The following is an 18,107-nucleotide window of genomic DNA, read 5'->3' as shown; positions in this document are numbered from 1 at the left end:
AGCCACCAGACTTACAATCATAATAGGAGCTTCTGGTCATTGAAGACCAACATGGGTTAACCGATGGGAGGAGAAAGCAAGGGAGCATTTCAATCTACAAACTGACCAAACTCTAATGTTTCAATCAATCAATCAATCAATCAATCAATCAATCAATCAATCAATCAATCAATCAATCAATCAATCAATCAATCAATCAACCAACCAACCAACCAACCAACCAACCAACCAATCAATCAATCAATCAATCAATCAATCAATCAATCAATCAATCAATCAATCTTTATTTGTACAGCTCCAAATCCCAACAAATGTAAGACTCTCTCCAAACAGAGCAGGTCTAGACCGTACTCTATGTTCTATTATTAACAAAGACCCAACATCAAGACCGGATCAGATCCAGTCCCATCTTACAGACAGGACTCAGTCTGATCTCATCTTAATCCACCATGAGCAGAGTACTTTGCAGCATTTAGCAAGTTACAGTGGCAAGGACAAACTTCCTTTAACAGGCAGAAACCTCCAGCAGGACCAGACTCATGTTAGACACACATCTGCTGGCTGAGACCGTGTTGGAGAGAGGGATAGAGGGAGATGTTTGACCCAAGTAGTCAAGTTGACCCCTTACTGACCTCGACTGTGAGTTGTCCGATGTCTGGGGTGTTTGGTAAGGGCCGTACTTTGGTCTGAGCATAGATGCCGGTCATGAAAGCAAGTCCAAGTAGGTAACTGTTCACAGATAGTTCAGGCTCTGCATGGAGAGAGATCGTCATGGTACTTTTAAGACACATTTACAGTTTTAAGAATCATGAGAATAAAACACGGTGGTCATGGTGCAAGATTTAGTCTCAATCATTGTCAGAGTGTGAACAGTGTCTGTATGATCTGCTGTTCTTCAGTGAAATAAGAGTCTTACGAGTCAGTTCTTTTTCACAAAGGAAGAGGTGTGGTTCAGCACATGGAGCTCTTCTCCATCCTCCCTGTCTCCCCAAAGCCATCTGAGGACACAGCATCTGAGGCGCACTGTGTCTGGCTCTCAATGCAGGACTCATTGACTCCACAATCCCAGCCTGGTCAAATTTTTCTCCCTCTGATCCCTTCAGCCATACCCACACAGGGGTTCTCCTGCATCAGTGCAAAAACAAAGATGAATGATTTCCTGATGAACATACACATGAAGAAGGATTACTGTTTATAACACTCACACTGGAAATGAGTGAAAGACAAAGGTTTGCAGGTCCGAGCTGTCAGCACGCGCCAGATCTCCTCTGGGAGTGTCTTTGCACCTGCTTTGTGCCCCAGGCCATGATAATGTAATTTCAGAGAGCCAATAGCATTTCTGCTCAGCCAGGTGAATGCGCCCACCTTCTGGACATGAGATGTCCTCTGTAAAGCAGTAACACACTTTAATAACATCGACAAGTTCACAAAAAGAATCATTTCTGCTCAAAAATAGTGTCCAAATTTGTCTCTTAACAAATCAAGGTTTGTCTAGACAAAGAGGTCTATTTGATCAGGATTTGTTCTTCAACTCACATGCAACACATTTCAAGGACAGTCTTGTCTAGACTAGAATTTAAAATCCTTCTTCTGACCTACAAAGCTCTTAATGATCAGACACCTTCATATCTTAAAGAGCTCATAGTGCCCTATTACCCCTCTAGAACACTACGCTCTCAACATGCAGGCCTGCTCATCGTACCTAAAGTCTCTAAAAGTAGTATGGGAGGTAGAACCTTCAGTTATCAGGCCCCTCTCCTTTGGAATCATCTACCAGTCAGGGTCTGGGAGGCAGACACCCTCTCTACTTTTAAGAGTAGGCTTCAAACTTTCCTTTTTGATAAAGCTTATAGTTAGAGCTGGATCAGGCTTGGACCAGCTCTTAGTTATGCTTCTATAGGCTTAGGCTGACACACTAGGATCCTGTCTTTCTCTCTCTCTTCTCTCTCTGCCTGTCTCTTACTTTAACTCTCCCTGTCCCATTAAAGTTACTAACCATAGACCTTTCTGGAGTCCCTGAGCTCCCTTGTCTTGTAGGTTCCTCTGGATCTCTGCTGCTGTGGACATGCCAGACTCCAGCTGCTACAACTACTACTATCCGTCTCACCACTATCATCTCTCTCTCTCTCTCTCTCTCTCTCTCTCTCTCTCTCTCTCTCTCTCTCTCTCTCTCTCTCTCTCTCTCTTCATCTCCCTCTATCCCTCTCTCCAGCACAGTCTCAGCAGATGTGTGTCTAACATGAGTCTGGTCCTGCTGGAGGTTTCTGCCTGTTAATGGAAGTTTGTCCTTGCCACTGTAACTTGCTAAATGCTGCAAAGTGCTCTGCTCATGGTGGATTCATGTTGAATCTCTTTAAAAATGAAAAGGACAGTCTCTTTGGTGATGTGTCTTTTCGTAGTGTCCTGAAGTAATACAAAAAAGGTTGTTTAAGATTGATTGATTGATTGATTGAAGCTAGCATACAGTCACTTGGTTTAAAGCCATGTTTGCTAATGTTAATCTTAACTTCAATCAATCAATCAATCTTTATTTGAATAGCACCAAATCACTACAAACGTTATCTCAAGACGCTTTTACAAACAGAGCAGGTCTAGACCACTCTATGTCAAATTATGAACAGAGACCCAACACCAAGACAGGATAAGACTCAGTCTGACCCCACCTTAATCCACCATGAGCATTACACCTCACAGTATTTAGCTAGTTACAGCAGAGAGGACAAACTTCCTTTAACAGGCAGAAACCTTGAGCAGAACCAGACTCATGTTAGACACACATCTGCTGAGACCGAGTTGGGTCTGGAACTAAATAACTTCTTTAAAACAACATTAAAATACAATTACATTTTTAAGACCATATATGTACACACCTATATATACATGTGTGTATATATGTATATATATATTGTAAATGAAATAAAATAATATATATGTAATATAATGTTTATACATAAAAAATATATATGTATGAATATATATTCACATACATGTATATTTGCACATGTATATTTGTATGAATATATATTCACATACATGTATATTTGTACATGTATGTTTGTATATATGTATATTTGTATATATGTATATATATATTCACATACATGTATATCTGTACATGTATATTTGTATATATGTATATATATATTCACATACATGTATATTTGTACAAGTATATTTGTATATATGTATATATATATTCACATACATGTATATTTGTATATATGTATATATATATTCACATACATTATATATATATATGTGTGTTTGAATATATATTTACACATGTTATACATATACAATGTATATAAAATATATAAAACAAAAATATATAAAATAAATAAATGAACAGCGGTTTTACATCTGACTCCAATCATTTATGACATCCCAGTTGGAGTGTGAACACAGAAAGTTTCCTCATATGAAATGCAAATTGTAAACAAAACAATGTTTCTCTAGTCAAACTATGATGAGGGAAAATTAAGCATCTGAACTAGATAAATAAAGAATAAAAAACAAAGCCTCTCACCTCCAGCGGCAGTGATCAGAACCACACTGAGGATCCACAGTGTCAGCCTCTGTGGTGTGAGTGTTCCTGTCATCCTGTAGATCACATCAGGTCCTGCTGAAAGAGATAAACTCTACCACTGCACGGGCATTGTTGAACACATGCCCATCACTGTTCATTAAAGTTGTGGATTCTTCAAATCCTATTTCTTTTTAATATCATTCCCACAAGACTCTCCTCCTTCTTGAGCCCCTCTTCTTCATCTAAAACTAAACTCTGTGTCTGTCTTACTGACTCCCCCTCCCCTTCTGCAGACGCACTAAAAGTTATGGTGGTGTCATTGTCTAAAAGGCCTCTTCTCCACCTTCCCCGAGCGCCGAGATGACTTCTTCTTTGTCTCTCAGCAACAGCTCTTAAAGCAGAGTTGACAGAGGAGGCCGGCGCTGCTCATTACCATGTTGTAAAACCCCTGGCTCTCAAAAGAAACTGTCCAATTACTCAGGCAGCCTAGAGCTCAAAGGAAAACCATCTCCAGAGACCCAAGAACCTGGAGCAGTATCAGTGTTTTGGATGTAAATTGTTCATTTCCATGTTGAAAGAAATTAATTTTGCTGAGTAACAGAATCCTCCCTGAGAGGAGCTGAGCTTCACACCTTTAAGACTTCCTTCTGCATCATGTCCTCGACCTGGTCGGCCAAGCAGAATAACAGGGACCTTACACAAAGGCTGTGACGCAAATGCAAATGAAGTAGATTTGAGTTTAATAAAAGGGATGCCTCCTGGGTTGCCTGGGAAGAGATCGAGCCGGGGGCGGTGGTAGTTTGGAGGATCTCCTCCATGGATCTCTTTGTAAATCAGAACTTTTTAACAGAAGCAGCAGACTCCAAAGAAGGTGAAGGATTGTGTAGTTTTTCTAACTGTTCAGCATTAAATACTGTGCTACTGTAAAAAGAAATGAATACATGTATATGTAACACTTTACTATAGTACAGATGGATAGAGAGAGATATATAGTTTTTGCTATATATACAAGTATGAATACTTATTTTTGTTACAGTTTGAAACTTATGTGGACGCAGCAGTCCATCACATTGACCCAGACATCCCTCTCCCCAGCAACCTTTTCCAGCTCCTTTAATCCTTCCAGAAAAGTTCTGGGTCTACCCTGAGACCCCTTTCCTATCGGACACGCCCAGAACACCTCTAAAGGGAGGCACCCTTATCAAATGCCTGAACCACCTCAACGGACTCCTGTCATTGTTGTTACCATGTCTAATGTTAAGCAGGGAGTGTCTTTGTAACAACAGACTTTTTAAATGTATTCACATATATCCCATAATATGAGGCCCCGTTTGTAAAGTTCTTCACTCTGAAAATAACAGCTACAATTCGACACATTAAGCTCCAAAACGTTGTAAAAACGGAGTGTCAATTTTTAAAAGTCACCTTTTTGTCACATTAAGAGGAATGTTTGTGATCTTCACATTTCATTTGTTGTGAAAAATATATTTAAGTTACAATCACTATTAAATCTAAATATACATCGAAATGTTAAGTATAAATATAAATGTTGCTCTGAGATCCTAAATATTTAGCTAATATACAAATCCACACTGCCACCTAGCAGAAATACCAAAATAAAAGCATCATAAAGTGATACAGATATCCTAACCCTAGTCTGTCAGTACTGACTGGTACAGGTTATAGCAGGACTGTAAATGTTTCAAAGGAAGTTTTGGAGGCCAGTAAGAGATTTCACAATGATCAGAGACAGAACTGACCCAGTCTATGGAACGGACAAGCTAAGTTGCTATTGCTAAATCTGTATCTCTTTAAGAAGCTTTTATTTTGGTATATCCGCTAGGCGGCAGTGTGAATCAGCTAAATATTTAGGATCGCGGAGCAACATTTAACATTAAGATTTATCATTTATATTTATATTTAACATTTATATTCAACATTTATATTTAGTATTTAGATTAATAGTTAACATTTAGATTTAGATTTAACATTTAACATTTAGATTAATATCAATTTAATTCAATTCAATTCAAAAAACTTAATTTGTCCTTGGGGGCAATTTAAGGCATGTATGAGCAGCACTGAATACAAAAAAACAGACACTTAAATTATAAGGATTGTAAAAAAGAAAGAAAATAGTTATACAAAAAACAACAAATTTTACAGGCGACAGTATACCCACATACACACACACACACACACACACACACACACACACACACACACACACACACACACACACACACATTTAACATTTATATTTAACATTTTGATTCATATTTCATATTTAAATTTAGCATTTATATTTAACATTTAACATTTATATTCATACTTAACATTTCAATGTATATTTAGCATTTAGATTTAACAGTGATTTGAACTTAATATATTTTTCACAACAAAATTAAATGTGAAGAGGATCACAAATATTCCTCTAAATATGTTAAAAAGTGACTTTTAAAAATTCACTCTACATTTTTATGATGTTTCGGAGCTGAATGTGGAGAAATGTTATTTTCAGTGTGCACAACTTTACAAACGGCGCCCCATAGACTGAACGGTGCCCCATAACCTTGTTCCCTGTGAGCGCCTGCTGCAGCTCCAGTCCAGTAGGGGGCGACAGAGCGTCTTCAAGCCGGTTTACTAAATATTAAACAATAAACAGGAAGAAGAAGAAGAAAAGGAGGAAGAGGAAGAAGAGGAAGACGAAGAAGAAGAAGGAGAAGAAGAAGAAGAGGAAGAAGAAGAAGAATCGAAAGATGAAGAAAGTCTAGATGGAAGGAGCAGCTGATGGTGACACGGTGAAGGTAGGCCTCAGTGTTCAGACGGAGAGAGAGCAGTAGACTGTGTTTACAGCTGAGAGGACAGCGTCTGAATCAGGTCTGGATCAGGTCTGAATCCGGTCTGAATCCAGCCTGCAGGAGGAGGTTGTTGAGATCGATCATTGATCGAGACAGTGTCCCTGACCTGACGTGGAGTGAGTGGACAGTCAGCTGATGGCTGCAGGAGACACAAGGATCCTTTAAATGTGGTTCATGTGCGAGAGGTGCGTTCAGGGACACTAGTTATATCCGCTGTATTTAACCACCCTTCAGCAGAGAGACAACACTGACACATGGGGAATAAATCAATCAATAAATAAATACTATTTATTTGTTTTTTTTGGATGGTTGATTTTCTACACATCCTTAAAACATCATGCATGAGAGAAATCTGTCACAACACAAGATACTGTGATCCACTTAGCTATCTGAGGACAGGATCCAGTGGTTCTTTTTGTAAAGTCCACCAGCTTTTAGAATAGAGTCCCCACATATAAAAGTGAGGCCTGCGTGTGTTTAATTGTCCCCTACATAAAACAATCAGAGTTAGATTATATAAAGAATATCTAACAACAGGTCAGACTCATCCAAACACTCTCCTGGAAAATCACATGTTGGAGCTACACCTCTTGAAATTAGGGTTGCAAAGGGGGGGGGGGGGGAATCTCTGGTAAATTACTGGAAAGTTCAGTAAATTTCCTTGGGAAGTTAAGCTGGGGATTTTTGGACATATTCCAAATTGGAAACTTTCCATGGGAGTTAATGGGAATTAAAGGGAATATATGGGAACTAACTGGGGATTTATCATAGACTGTATAAAATATGGACGTAGTCTCCGTGACATCACCCATCTGTTCCTGAGCGCTGTTTTGAAGCCAATCGACGGCGGCAGCCATATTGGAAATGTGGAACTCAACCAGGCAGAGTGTGTCGTAAAGGGGCGGAGTTTGAGCCTCCTAGCCAACAGCTATGTGTCCTTATTTGGGCAAAAACTCGTAATCTTAATATCTTCTGAATCGTCACGTTAGAAATAAATTCACCCCCGTACAGTGTGTGCCGATAGAGAGATTATCAACGTAGGGCCAAGATGTTTTTTGAACCAGACTGTAAACATGTTTATTTCTGCTGCAAAGATCGTCTTCTTTGAATTGGTGTGTATGTGGTTTCCAGTGTTTCTGCAGCCAGCCTCTAGTGGACGCTCGATGAACTGCAGTTTCAGTTTCTAACACTTCCGCATGGGCTTCATAGTTTGAGACTGGAGGTTGCTGCTTGGGATTTATGGGAACTAACTGGGAATTTATGGAAACTAATAGGAATAAATGGGATTTATGGGAATTGAGGGTAATTTAATGGAAGTTTTAATTTTATTATTGTGTCATACAATCATATGCCAAGCTTGCATGGGCTTACAAGACACCACAAACTTGTACAGCCCAGGGTCAGAGTGCACACACGATCATTCCTTGCAAGAAAACTGAGGGAGAAAATTATAACAGAATAAAAGAAAATAATACAAATAAAAATGCACACTACATAAAAACACTATCTTGTCTTCTTTTCCAGCTTTTGTCACAAAATGATCAAGTTTAAATACGTCCGAATTAAACAACTAATTTAGTTTTTGTACATCAGTCCACCACAATATTTCAGGCTTTTTACAGGCAATTTCTTGAAACAATCTTCCTCTGAGGTCATCATAGTTTGTACAGTGCAAAAAAAAATAGAACTCTGTTTCCACTTCATTCAAATCACACATATCTCACAGAGTCTGTTTTCTTCTTCAATGGCCAGAGGAAGAACACCAGATCTGAAGTGTGCAACCAAAGATCTTTGGCTTCTAGGTAAACGAGACGTTACATATAATTCAGGGATGACATGATGCTTGATCTGCATATATATGTCCTTAGTTTTGGTTTGGACAGAACATTTTCAAACCATTTTACTTCATATTTCAACATGAGCTTATCTTTCACAGAGTTAACATCACAGCACAAATTATTCCTGTAGATATAACAACATGTCCATGGAAAGGTGTCATATCCAAGCATAATTATTTGTTTTGTTCTAAGCAGACATCCATCCAAAATAATACAATTAAAACAGATTCATTTGTAAGTAGAACTTTATCAAGTGTTCAATATTTTATTGAATAATCAATTCTTTCATTGAAGAACAAAAACATGAATGTTGAGTTAAATATTACTCATCCCCCCGACCCAACCCATTCAAAACTTAACAACAATGCAATCCCAAAAAAGTCCCATTCAAAATGTTAAACGAAAAGAGACGCTCTCCCTCCAACAAAGTCCCATTCAACATGCAAATAAGAAAGCATCTTCCCTCAAGCTTCTCAAGCCTAGCCTCTGCAGGATTCTAGACATCATGTGTGCTTCATGTGATGGAGGAATGCAAAGTGCATGTAGGGGGCGTGGTCTCAATAGCCCTGCAGTAAGCAGTGTGCTATGTGCATGTGATTGAGGAATAGCAGAGATATTCAACTGTACTTGCATGAAATCTGGTTGCTTTAGTCAGGATTATGATCAAATATATTTTCCCCAACTATATTTAAGTTCCCTATTAAGAGCCAACCTTCAACTTAGTCATATCCTGATTTATTCACATTTATTCTCATGGAAAGTTTCCAACTATGATTCCTGGAATTTTGCAACCCTCCTTAAAATGAATCCATACCTGGTGTTTGAACTCTTCCTTTGTGTTTGTGGACTCTCTCAGCAGGTTCAATGCTCCGCCTGAGGACCTCTGCAGAAGAAGAAAAGAGCAGTGAGATCTCCCACCTCAGACGAGCCGTGTTAGAAAACAATGACCAGCTCCTCAAGGAGATGCTTTGTCAAGAAATCTACAAGAAAGTCATCAACTGCAGAGGCGGCTGGGGGATCGCAGGCACGCCTCTACACGCCGCCGTCTCCAGAGGTCACCTCAGCTGTCTGCGGGTCCTGCTAGCCCACGGTGCCTGGGTGGACTCTGTGGATGTCAAGGCTCAGACGCCCCTCTTTGCGGCCGTTCGTGGGAAGTACCTGGACTGTGTTGTAGCGCTCCTCGGTGCTGGTGCTAACCCGAACGGGAACTCCTCCAACAACTGTTCCCCCGTCCTCACCGCCGCTCGGGAGGGAGATGTGACCATACTGAAGGAACTGCTCAAACACGGTGCTGAGGTGAACTCCCGCTCCAAGGTCTTGCTCTGGACGTCCAGTGCCAGAGTGTCCAGTGGGCCGCTGTACTTGGCTGCCGTTTATGGACACATGGAGTGTTTCAGACTCCTGCTCCTCTACGGGGCAGACCCAGATTACAACTGCACTGATGTGAAGCTCCTGAGCTCCATCAAGCAACCCAAAACCGTGCTGGAGATGTGTCTGAGGCACGGCTGCGGAGTGGAGTACATACAGCTGTTGATTGACTTTGGGGCGAACGTCTACCTCCCGACGCTGATTATCGAAAAGTCCACGAAGCAGAACGAGGCCGTGGAGCTGCTTCTGGAGGAACGAGGTACAGAGTCCCACTTCTCACAGTCATAGTCTATACTTCAGTGTCTCTGAAAGTCAAGTTATAACAGAATAGAAGAGGGCTACATGTGAAAAAACTGAAGATTAAATAGACTGTTGGAGGCAGAGTGTATTTTGATTTTACCCTTGAGTCTTTGCACGCCTCCAAAAACCCTTTAGCTGTTCTCTGGACCTGAACCTGATATTGTTACAAAGCAGTTAGCCTAAACCTGCATCTGAACTGCTTCACCTCAGTAATGCAACTCATTTAAGCTGCCATCCCAATGATTAAAGCATCATTTTCAATTCCTATCCAAGAACATCACTGCAGTAGACCAGGCGAATCCTAAAATGTGACACAAAATCAGTTCTTCATGAGCTATGTTGAATAAAAAGGGGGAAAGTCCAGAGTACTTAAAATACTTAAAACCAACCCTGAAGGCTTCTCTCTGAATCCTTCAAGGTACTCAAAGACCTACTGAAGTTCCTCCAGGAGCTGAGTCCCTCTGTGGTAGACAGAGGTTTCTGTATCAGATGGAAGGGTTACATTAACAGGACTTTAAGATGATCACTGTGTCAGAAGGTAACAGGACTTTAAGATGATCACTGTGTCAGAAGGTAACAGGACTTTAAGATGATCACTGTGTCAGAAGGTAACAGGACTTTAAGATGATCACTGTGTCAGAAGGTAACAGGACTTTAAGATGATGTCAGAAGGTAACAGGACTTTAAGATGATCACTGAGTCAGAAGGTAACAGGACTTTAAGATGATGTCAGAAGGTAACAGGACTTTAAGATGATCACTGTGTCAGAAGGTAACAGGACTTTAAGATGATGTCAGAAGGTAACAGGACTTTAAGATGATCACTGTGTCAGAAGGTAACAGGACTTTAAGATGATGTCAGAAGGTAACAGGACTTTAAGATGATCACTGTGTCAGAAGGTAACAGGACTTTAAGATGATCACTGAGTCAGAAGGTAACAGGACTTTAAGATGATCACTGTGTCAGAAGGTAACAGGACTTTAAGATGATCACTGTGTCAGAAGGTAACAGGACTTTAAGATGATCACTGTGTCAGAAGGTAACAGGACTTTAAGATGATCACTGTGTCAGAAGGTAACAGGACTTTAAGATGATCACTGTCAGAAGGTAACAGGACTTTAAGATGATCACTGTGTCTGAAAGTAACAGGATAACAAAATAGAGCAGAATTATTCATATTAACCTTCATAGTGATGCAGCATACTCAGTGATGATTGAAGCACAAAGTAACAGAATACTCTCCAAATGATTCATCCAAAGAAAGGCTCTGTAACCTGTTGTTTGGATGTAGTTCTCTCTATGCTGGAGCCAGCTGATCCTGGCTGCTCTGAGCTGGCACTACGCTCCAAACATGCGTCCTGTGTAGCAGGGCGCACGCCGTCGGACGGAGCAAACTTGTAAATTGGGGGTTACACTGTTCATCAGATCTTTTAACACAGTACAGTAAATGAAACACTCTCTCTAGGATGGAGTTTATATTCAAGTCTGATAGACTAGACCTGTTCCTGTAGCCTCACTCACATCTTGTTTTCCAGATCTCCTAAATGTAATAAGAGTCTAATCTTTATTAAATGTTTTTAAAGCAACCTTTGTCTCTCGTGTCTGCAGGAAATCCAAAGGCCTTGACTTCACAGTGCCGACTCGCCGTCAGAAGATACCTCAAAAAGATCCGAAAGATCCACTGCATCGAGCAGCTGGACATGCCAACAAGTCTCCTCAACTTCCTGCAGCACAAGCCTGTCCCCGTCACCGTGCTTTAGGACAGCAGCATATTTAAATCTGACCTTTTTGTTTTACGTGTGGAGACGACAGGCGACCTTTCTCTTTCTTTTATAACCTCTGTGTGATCTGCTCAGACAGAAATAAAACATGGAATATGTGGACACGTGTACGTGCAGTGATTTACTGTTTATGTCCTTAGCTGTCAGAGACTTTTCATGAGGGAGTTCATTAACAGGGTGAGATGTCTTAATAATAATAATAATAATAATTAATAGGATGTATATATCGCTTTTCATGGTACTCAAAGTCGCTTTACAGAAAAATAAAAATACAAATAAAGCAAATCAAACAGAACAAAGACAGAGGCGGGGCGGGAGTAGAGGTTATGTGTTGTAGTTTTTTGAACAGGTTGGTTTTGAGGTGGTTTCTAAACGATTGAAGAGAGTCAGAGTTGAGGATGTTTGTGTGTTATTTGTGGCGTGTGAGTTTTTTGAAAAGCGCTATATAAATAAAATGTATTATTATTACATTGTTATTAATATTATTATTTGAAATGTAGAGGGGGGTGCACGGTGGTGCCTCACAGCTAGAAGGTCCGTCCATCCATCCATTTTCTTCCGCTTATCCGGGGTCGGGTCGCGGGGGTAGCAGTCCAAGCAAATTGACCCAGACATCCCTCTCCCCGGCGTCACTTTCCAGCTCCTCCTGGGGAATCCCGAGGCGTTCCCAGACCAGGCGGGAGATATAATCCCTCCACCGCGTTCTGGGTCTACCCCGGGGCCTTCTCCCAGTTGGACGTGCCCGGAACACCTCTAAAGGGAGGCGTCCGGGAGGCATCCTTATCAGATGCCGGAACCACCTCAGCTGACTCCTTTCGACGCGAAGGAGCAGCGGCTCTACTCCGAGCTCCCTCCGGATGTCCGAGCTCCTGACCCTCTCTCTAAGGCCGAGCCCAGACACCCTTCAGAGGAGACTCATTTCAGCCGCTTGTATCCGCGATCTTATCCTTTCGGTCATGACCCACAGCTCATGATCATAGGTGAGGGTTGGAACGTAGACCGACTGGTAAATGGAAAGCTTTACCTTCCGGCTCAGCTCCCTCTTCACCACAATGGTCCGATACAACGTCTGCATCACTGCTGACGCCGCACCAATCCGCCTGTGGATCTCACGCTAGAAGGTTCCTGGTTCAAATCCCCAGTTGGGTAGGTGCCTTTCTGCGTGGAGTTTGCATGTTCTCCCTGTGCATGCATGGGTTCTCTCCGGGTCCTCAGGCTTCCTCCCACAGTCCAAAAACATGCACTCCAGGTTAATTGGTCACTCTCAATTGCCCATAGGTGTGAGTGTCCAGGGTGTACCCTGCCTTCCGCCCTAAGCCAGCTGGGATAGGCTCCAGCCCCCCGTGACCCCTAACAGGATAAGCGGTCAAGATAATGGATGGATAGATGAAAATGTAGAGGAGTCAAAAGGATGATATTTGTCTTTCAAATGGAGTAAAAGTAATAAGTTAATCAAGTCAAAACATGTACTCCAGTAGATTCACTTTGTTACTGTCCACCACTGGTCGGGAGAGGCCTGAAGATGGAGTGTGTTTGGGACTGTATGATGACACACTGGAATACCACAGGCTGTCCTATTACCATGACTCTGCAATACACTTCCAGTCAAAAGTGTGGACACACCTTCTCATTGTGTGTTTTTTATTTATTGTAATTATTTTCAACATTGTAGATTAATACTGAAAACATCAAAACTATGAAATAATCTGGTTTTACCATAATCTGGATTACAACAGTAGTCAAATAGGACTATCCATTGTGTACTAACCCTACCTCTGAACAACACAACTGATGGTCTCAAACACATTAAGAAGGCAAGTCATTCTACAAATGAACTCTTGACAAGGCTCATGTTCATTAGAAACCATTCCAGGAGACCACTTCATGAAGCAGACTGAGAGAATACCAAGAGTGTGCAAAGCTGTCATGAAGGAGAAAGGGGGCTACTTTACAGAATCTAAAATATAAAACAGATTCTGCTTTGTTTATTACTGAAGCGTATTGCGTTCGCATGAGAAAAAAATGTCTGCTCTGTTTTTCTGAATTAACACATTTATTATCTCTGAATTATGAGAAAGTGTTTTTCTGAATAAGAAAAAATCCGCTCTGTTTTTCTCTGAACGGGCCTTACGGCTAAACAGCTGCAGAGTCTTCAGGTGCCTGCGCAAAGTTGACAAGCTAATCACAAAACCATCTATGTTACTTAGAGACACTCGTATCTCCCAATGTCTTAAACCCAGAGCAAAATAAACTGTATTAAACCGAACAACTGGGGCATGTTTACTTCCTTGTGTGGTCTTGACTTGCTATTGGGATTTTACAGTACAGTCATGGCCAAAAGTTTTGAGAATGACACAAATATTACATTTTCACAAAGTCTGCTGCTTCAGGGTTTTTAGGTGTTTTTGTCAGATGTTTCTATGGTATAATGAAATACAATTAGAAGCATTTCATAAGTATCAAAAGCTTTTATTGAGAATTACACAGAATTCATGCAATAAGTCAATATTTGCAGTGTTGACCCTTCTTTTTCAAGACCTCTGCAATTCTCCCTGGCATGCTGTCAATCAACTTCTGGACCAAATCCTGACTGATGGCAGTCCATTCTTGCATAATCAATGCTTGGAGTTTGTCAGAATTTGTGGGTTTTTGATTGTCCACCCGCCTCTTGAGGATTGACCACAAGTTCTCAATGGGATTAAGATCTGGGGAGTTTCCTGGCCAAGGGCCCAAAATCTTAATGTTTTGTTCCCCGAGCCATTTTGTTATGACTTTTGCTTTATGGCAAGGTGCTCCATCATGCTGGAAAAGGCATTCTTCATCACCAAACTGCCCTTGGATGGTTGGGAGAAGTTGCTCTGGGAGGACGTTCTGGTACCATTCTTTATTCATGGCTGTGTTTTTAGGCAAGATTGTGAGAGAGCCCACTCCCTTGACCGAAAAGCAACCCCACACATGAATGGTCTCAGGATGCTTCACTGTTGGCAAGAGACAGGACTGATGGTAGCGCTCACCTCGTCTTCTCCGAACAAGCCTTCCTCCAGATGCCCCAAACAATGGGAAAGGGGATTCATCAGAGAAAATGACTTTACCCCAGTCCTCAGCAGTCCAGTCCCTGTACCTTCTGCAGAATATCAGTCTGTCCCTGATGTTTTTACTGGAGAGAAGTGGCTTCTTTGCTGCCCTCCTTGACACCAGGCCTTCCTCCAAAAGTCTTCGCCTCACTGTGCGTGCAGATGCACTCACACCTGCCTGCTGCCATTCCTGAGCAAGCTCTGCACTGGTGGTGGCCCGATCCCGCAGCTGTAACACCTTCAGGAGACGGTCCTGGCGCTTGCTGGACTTACTTGGGCGCCCTGGAGCCTGTTTGGCAACAATTGAACCTCTCTCCTTGAAGTTCTTGATAATTGGATAGACGGTTGACTGAGGTGCAATCTTACTCGCTGCTATGAACTTCCCTGTTAGGCCCTTTTTGTGCAATGCAATGATGGCTGCACGTGTTTCCTTGCAGGTAACCATGGCTAACAGATGAGGAACAATGGTGTCATGCACCATCTTCCTTTTAAAGTGTCCAGTCACTCAATCATGACAGATTGATCGCCAGCCTTGTCCTCATCAACACCCACACCTGTGTTAATGTGTGTGACACCTGTGTGTCATTGAAATGATGTTAGCTGGTCCTTTTGTGGCAGGGCTGAAATGCAGTGGAAATGTGTTTTTGGTGATAAAGTTCATTTTCAAGGCAAAGAGGGACTTTGCAATTAATTGCAGTTGAGCTGATCACTCCTCATAACATTCTGGAGTATATGCAAATTACCATTATAAAAACTGAAACAGCAGACTTTGTGAAAATTAATAGTTGTGTCATTCTCAAAACTTTTGGCCATGACTGTAGAGGTATGTCGTTAATTCAGGAAAACAGAGCAGAATTATTTTTCTCATGTGAACGCAATACGCTTCAGGAGTTTAACACTTTTTTGTTCATTCAATAATTCCATATATGTTCTTTCATAGTTTTGATGTCTTCAGTATGAATCTACAGTGTTTACAATCATTACTATAAATACAAACCTTTGAATGAGAAGGCGTTTCCAAACTTTTGACTGGTACTGTAAGACTTCAGGGAGGACGTAAAGACGGTGAATACACACACACCATGTGAGAAATGAAGCAGATTTTAATTAAATAAACTTGTAAACTCTTTCAGGGAATACATCATTGAATAAACCCCGGGGCTTTTTGGAGCTAGCTGTGTTTTCAGGAAGTACATTCATGCTCAACAAGGCGGTACCAGACGAGTCCGCACACTCAGATCACAGCTCCTTCACATGGTCTGTGGAGGTGTGGATACAGCTGTGCCTTTCAAAAGAGAAGGGGGACGCAGTCTGCATCACTGGACCTGACTGAGTTAGAAAGAGATTAAGACGGATTACTGTAATTTAGAAAAAGTCTTGATTAGAGGTTTAGGAGTTCACCAAGACGTCACCAGAGCTGTCCTTCAGATACAAACACACATGATCATTCATCAGCTGTAAATATAAATTACATGAATGACCAAATCAAATGATCCAGAGGTAATAAAGCAGAATAAAAAATAACAAACTGAACTCTCATTGTTTAACAGCTGCTCTTCAGACACCTACATGGAAATTAACAAAATACATTAAATCAAGAAACCCTCACACTTTGTTTTACATCCTCATCCTCAGTCTCATTATTACTGAGGTTCAGGTGACGACGACTCAAACAGAGCTGCATCAACGGTTCACTTCTCATTTTGGTCCCCTTTTTAAAAAAGTCAGCAGCACTACAGTCAGATTTATGGCCATCAGGGTCCGTGCACACAGCGCCACATGTTCTGATGTCATCACCCCAGCCCGACGTCCAGTGACATCATCACCACAAAGCCCAGGATGGAGGTGAAGGACGCCAGCTTCCCGTTTCCACTGGTGATCCAAGTCGAGTACATGAAATGAAAAAAAAGTTAACATTTGGAGAAAGAGAGGGAAGTACACAGGCAGCTTAATAAAAATAACTAAATAAATGTTAAAATAAATAAAGGTTTAAATAAATATTTTTTTATTAAATAAATACATTTTTAGATAAATAAATAAATATTAAAATAAATAAATGTTTAAATAAATAAATGTTTATATAAATAAATGTTTAAATCAATAAATAATGTGTAAATAAATACATTTTTAAATAAACAAATGTTTAAATAAATAAATGTTTAAATAAATAAATGTTTAAATAAATAATGTTTGAATAAAAAAACGTTATATAAATAAATGTTTAAATCAATAAATAATGTTAAAATAAATAAATGTTAAAATAAATAAATGTTTAAATAAATAAATGTTTATATAAATACATTTTTAAATAATAAATGTTTGAATAAAGAAACGTTATATAAATAAATGTTTAAATCAATAAATAATGTTTAAATAAATAAATGTTTAAATAAATAAATGTTTATATAAATAAATGTTTAAATCAATAAATAATGTGTAAATAAATACATTTTTAAATAAATAAATGTTTAAATAAATAAATGTTTAAATAAATAAATATTTAAATAAATAAATGTTCATATAAATAATGTTTAAATAAATAATGTTTGAATAAAGAAACGTTATATAAATAAATGTTTAAATCAATAAATAATGTTTGAATAAATAAATGTTTAAATAAATAAACGTTTATATAAATAAATAAATGTTTAAATAAATAAACGTTTATATAAATAAATAAATGTTTAAATCAATAAATAATGTTTAAATAAATAATGTTTAAATAAATAATGTTTAAATAAATAAATGTTTAAATAAATAATGTTTAAATAAATAATGTTTAAATAAATAATGTTTAAATAAATAATGTTTAAATAAATACATGTTTATATAAATAAATAATGTTTAAATAAATAATGTTTAAATAAATAAATGTTTATATAAATAAATAAATGTTTAAATAAATAAATGTTTATATAAATAAATAAATAAATAAATGTTTAAATAAATAAATGTTTAAATAAATAATGTTTAAATAAATAAATGTTTATATAAATAAATGTTTAAATAAATAAATGTTTAAATAAATAAATGTTTAAATAAATAACGTTTAAATTAATAAATGTTTATATAAACAAATAAATGTTTATTTAAATTAATAAATGTTTAAATAAATAATGTTTAAATTAATAAATATTTCAATCAATAATGTTTCAAAAATATTCATAAAATGTTGACTTCTCACCTGACTTGAGCTTCAGGTATGATGTCATCCACAACCACGTACACCATTGCTCCGGCAGCAAACGCCAACGCATACGGCAGCAGAGGTTCTGCCAAGGTGACGGCAGCAGCGCCGAGCAGCCCAGCTATAGGCTCCACCATGCCGCTCAGCTGGCCGTACCTGACAGGAGAGGAGA

The 18,107-nt window shown here is 39.3% G+C and overlaps 3 protein-coding genes across 6 annotated transcripts in view; 1 reads left to right on the top strand and 2 right to left on the bottom strand.

The window, feature by feature from the left end:
* Positions 1 to 3,599, bottom strand: part of pkd1b (polycystic kidney disease 1b) — a 49,428-nt gene extending 45,829 nt beyond the window's left edge. The window contains exons 1-4 of the mRNA XM_034707325.1: positions 3,527 to 3,599; positions 1,206 to 1,386; positions 917 to 1,125; positions 633 to 751 (exon numbers count right to left, since the gene is read on the bottom strand). Of these exons, the coding sequence (XP_034563216.1) occupies positions 633 to 751; positions 917 to 1,125; positions 1,206 to 1,386; positions 3,527 to 3,599 (582 nt within the window). The remainder of the gene's footprint in view (positions 1 to 632; positions 752 to 916; positions 1,126 to 1,205; positions 1,387 to 3,526) is intronic.
* Positions 3,600 to 6,197: 2,598 nt separating this feature from the next.
* LOC117830426 (ankyrin repeat and SOCS box protein 12-like) lies at positions 6,198 to 11,776 on the top strand. 3 transcript variants are annotated; one of them, XM_034708538.1, is made up of 3 exons: positions 6,198 to 6,333; positions 9,082 to 9,852; positions 11,502 to 11,776. In XM_034708538.1, the coding sequence occupies exons 2-3, from the start codon at positions 9,090 to 9,092 to the stop codon at positions 11,651 to 11,653; spliced, it is 915 nt and encodes a 304-aa protein (XP_034564429.1). In that variant the 5' UTR covers positions 6,198 to 6,333; positions 9,082 to 9,089; the 3' UTR covers positions 11,654 to 11,776. The 3 variants fall into 3 exon arrangements, with proteins under 3 accessions (XP_034564429.1, XP_034564431.1, XP_034564430.1); XM_034708540.1 differs by having other exon boundaries at positions 6,200 to 6,333; positions 9,085 to 9,852; XM_034708539.1 differs by lacking the exon at positions 6,198 to 6,333 and adding an exon at positions 6,372 to 6,572.
* Positions 11,777 to 15,833: 4,057 nt separating this feature from the next.
* Positions 15,834 to 18,107, bottom strand: part of LOC117830075 (zinc transporter ZIP11-like) — a 45,416-nt gene continuing 43,142 nt past the window's right edge. For both annotated transcript variants that reach the window (XM_034708008.1, XM_034708009.1), the window contains exons 9-10: positions 17,933 to 18,091; positions 15,834 to 16,620 (exon numbers count right to left, since the gene is read on the bottom strand). In XM_034708008.1, the coding sequence (XP_034563899.1) occupies positions 16,542 to 16,620; positions 17,933 to 18,091 (238 nt within the window). In that variant the 3' untranslated portion in view covers positions 15,834 to 16,541. The remainder of the gene's footprint in view (positions 16,621 to 17,932; positions 18,092 to 18,107) is intronic.

This window comes from Notolabrus celidotus, chromosome 18, assembly GCF_009762535.1.
Source record: "Notolabrus celidotus isolate fNotCel1 chromosome 18, fNotCel1.pri, whole genome shotgun sequence".
In the NCBI taxonomy this organism is placed as follows: domain Eukaryota; kingdom Metazoa; phylum Chordata; class Actinopteri; order Labriformes; family Labridae; genus Notolabrus; species Notolabrus celidotus.
The sequence above is the reverse complement of the archived record's forward strand: the minus strand, read 5'-3'. Positions and strand labels throughout refer to the sequence as shown.

What these genes read in the sequence shown, in the direction of transcription:
- LOC117830426 (XM_034708538.1), top strand. Translation starts at nt 9,090, where the DNA reads ATGCTCCGCCTGAGGACCTCTGCAGAAGAAGAAAAGAGCAGTGAGATC. An exon ending in GCTGCTTCTGGAGGAACGAG is followed by an intron (nt 9,853 to 11,501) that starts GTACAGAGTCCC and finishes TCGTGTCTGCAG; the next exon opens with GAAATCCAAAGGCCTTGACT.